At 36.2% G+C, this 2,246-nt stretch overlaps 1 protein-coding gene across 1 annotated transcript in view; it reads left to right on the top strand.

The window, feature by feature from the left end:
• LOC104077841 (utrophin-like) overlaps positions 1–813 on the top strand; it is a gene marked incomplete at both ends in the record, with an annotated part of 21,673 nt that extends 20,860 nt beyond the window's left edge. The window contains one exon of the mRNA XM_009579231.1: positions 702–813. Coding sequence (XP_009577526.1) covers positions 702–813 — 112 coding nt within the window. The remainder of the gene's footprint in view (positions 1–701) is intronic.
• Between the last annotated feature and the right edge of the window lie 1,433 nt (positions 814–2,246).

Here is a 2,246-nt window from a genome sequence, read left to right as displayed (position 1 = left end):
ATATTATTTTTATAATTCATGAATTCTCAAGAGTTTTATTTTCTGAAATGTGTTTAGAATTTCTGAGCATCAAAAGGATGTAAAAACATTTATGCTAACTGGTAAATGTAAAAACATATAAAAGTAAACCAGTCTGGTTTATAAATGTTTTTTCTGGGATACCATCTGAATATTAAAGAGAGGAAAAGAAAAACTAAAGCAATATAGTTTTAAGGCGGTTTGAACTTTAGAATTATAAACTCTTCACACTCCATCTATGAAGCTGAAGCCTGTAAGATTTTCTGCTTCAAAGCAACTTGGGCAATAGATGATTGACGTTGGCTCTCTATATGGCTATAGGAGGCAGGAATTTCTTTTAAATACTCAAGGAGGTGACCTGTGTAGTGTAGGAAGGTTGCGTGAAGTGGGCTAAGAGGGCTGTGGGTTTCCTGTGTCCCGTGCAGCTGCTGCAGTGGCACCGGTGCCCCTGGGGCTGCAGCTGTGGCGAGCATTGGCTGTGCCATGTCCCGGTCATGCATACCTGTGCACTTCGAGGTGCTTTCTAAGCTAATCCCAAGAAACTCACTATGTCCTTGTGTTGCTGCTGCTGAAAAGCAGATGACACCATTTCAGAGAATAATGTGCCTTGTGAGGCTTAATAACAAGTGAATATTAGAAGTAAACCTAGGAAGCTCTAATCACTTTTCTTAATGTCCCCATAGGTACCGGAGTTTAAAACACTTCAACTATGACGTCTGCCAGAGCTGTTTCTTTTCTGGCCGTACAGCAAAGGGGCATAAATTGCATTACCCAATGGTGGAGTATTGCATACCTGTGAGTACCAATTTACTGACCATTCCTAAGGGATTGTTTTTGCACTATTTGAGGTCTAAATTTTTCTCATAGTCTTTTGTCACCTAGATATTTTGCCAGGATTTCTTTTCATATCTTCAGTAGGGCCTGTCTTCCCACCTTTCTGTTTGAAAGTCATCAGGGACTTTGCTAGTACTGCTGATTTTATGTGGCGGTGTTTGGATTCTGTAGAAATGAGTAAAGTATCCACCTCTGAGAGAAGAACTTCACTTTTGTTTTGTAAAAACAAAGCTGGAATATTAAATATAATTGCAGTACTTGTATACATGCCCATGCACACACGCTATAAGGGTGAGAAAATGTCAGAGTAAAGGGACTCACTTTACTATTGCTATACCATAATAAAGAATATTTAATATTCTAGTAATGCACTTTAATATTTTTAAAGGTGTGTGATCTTTGCTTCCAGGTCCAACATTTTTCTTGCATCATGAAAACGTGGTTGGAAACGTGTTGTGTTTTATTCCCCTGAGTAATTACTGTTTACTGGGATATTTAAAAATTGGTGTGTAGCTGGAAAAAAAACCAAAACAGAATTGACAGTTTCTAACAAAAAATGGTGTGAGAGGTTTGCCTGCATTAGCTAATAAAAAGTAATTTTACAGCACAGTATTTTCCTAATGAAATTTCAAAGGAATTTTCTAAGAAAGTTTCTAGGAGACTTTCTTAAGTGGAGGAGTGGGTAACTTCCTTCATAAAATACCACTTCCACTTTTTTTTATTTTGATAGTTGTTTACATCCTTAAGAATTTTAACTCAGTCACAAATAAATTAATGGGATAATCGGTATGTAATTTAAATAACAGTGGTGAAAGGTCTGTATGCTCAGAAAAACATATTCAGACCAGAATGTATCAAGCTGATGAAATAGAGCTGATTTCTAATAGTGTTACAAGATTCTGTGGGTTCTTCTATTAGGAGAAAAATCATTGAGTTATTTGACTGTCCTTGGCTGTAGTTGTTGGGCTTATTATCAGTGTTTTCCCACTCTTTTTCATCCAATGCGTCTTCCGTAACGTAATTCTGTTAAGTAGTATTTTCACTTCATTACGATCAGAAGAAACCATGAGTTATGTTAATTTATTTTCATTAATTCTATAACCTAATGTTAGGATTTGATTGATAAATTGGCATGCCGGGCTACATTTTGAAGAATTTTTTTAAAGTAGATTGCAGCTTTGTTTTTTTCCAGCCAGCTCTAATGTTTGTTATATTCTGTCACTGGTTTTTTCCTTCTGCCTCCTCTTTTCCCTTCTCACCTTCTTGGGACACTTATTGGCTGTTTAAGGGATATGTTTTGAAATTACAACAGATACTTAGAGGGGGAAAATGTTGCATATACCAAATAGTAATTTTATGTAACGGTGGATGTGTTGAATATAAACCAGTCTATA

This window comes from Fulmarus glacialis, unplaced genomic scaffold (genome assembly GCF_000690835.1).
Source record: "Fulmarus glacialis isolate BGI_N327 unplaced genomic scaffold, ASM69083v1 scaffold10876, whole genome shotgun sequence".
Classification (NCBI taxonomy): Eukaryota; Metazoa; Chordata; class Aves; order Procellariiformes; family Procellariidae; genus Fulmarus; species Fulmarus glacialis.
This window is presented reverse-complemented; position numbering and strand designations above follow the sequence as displayed.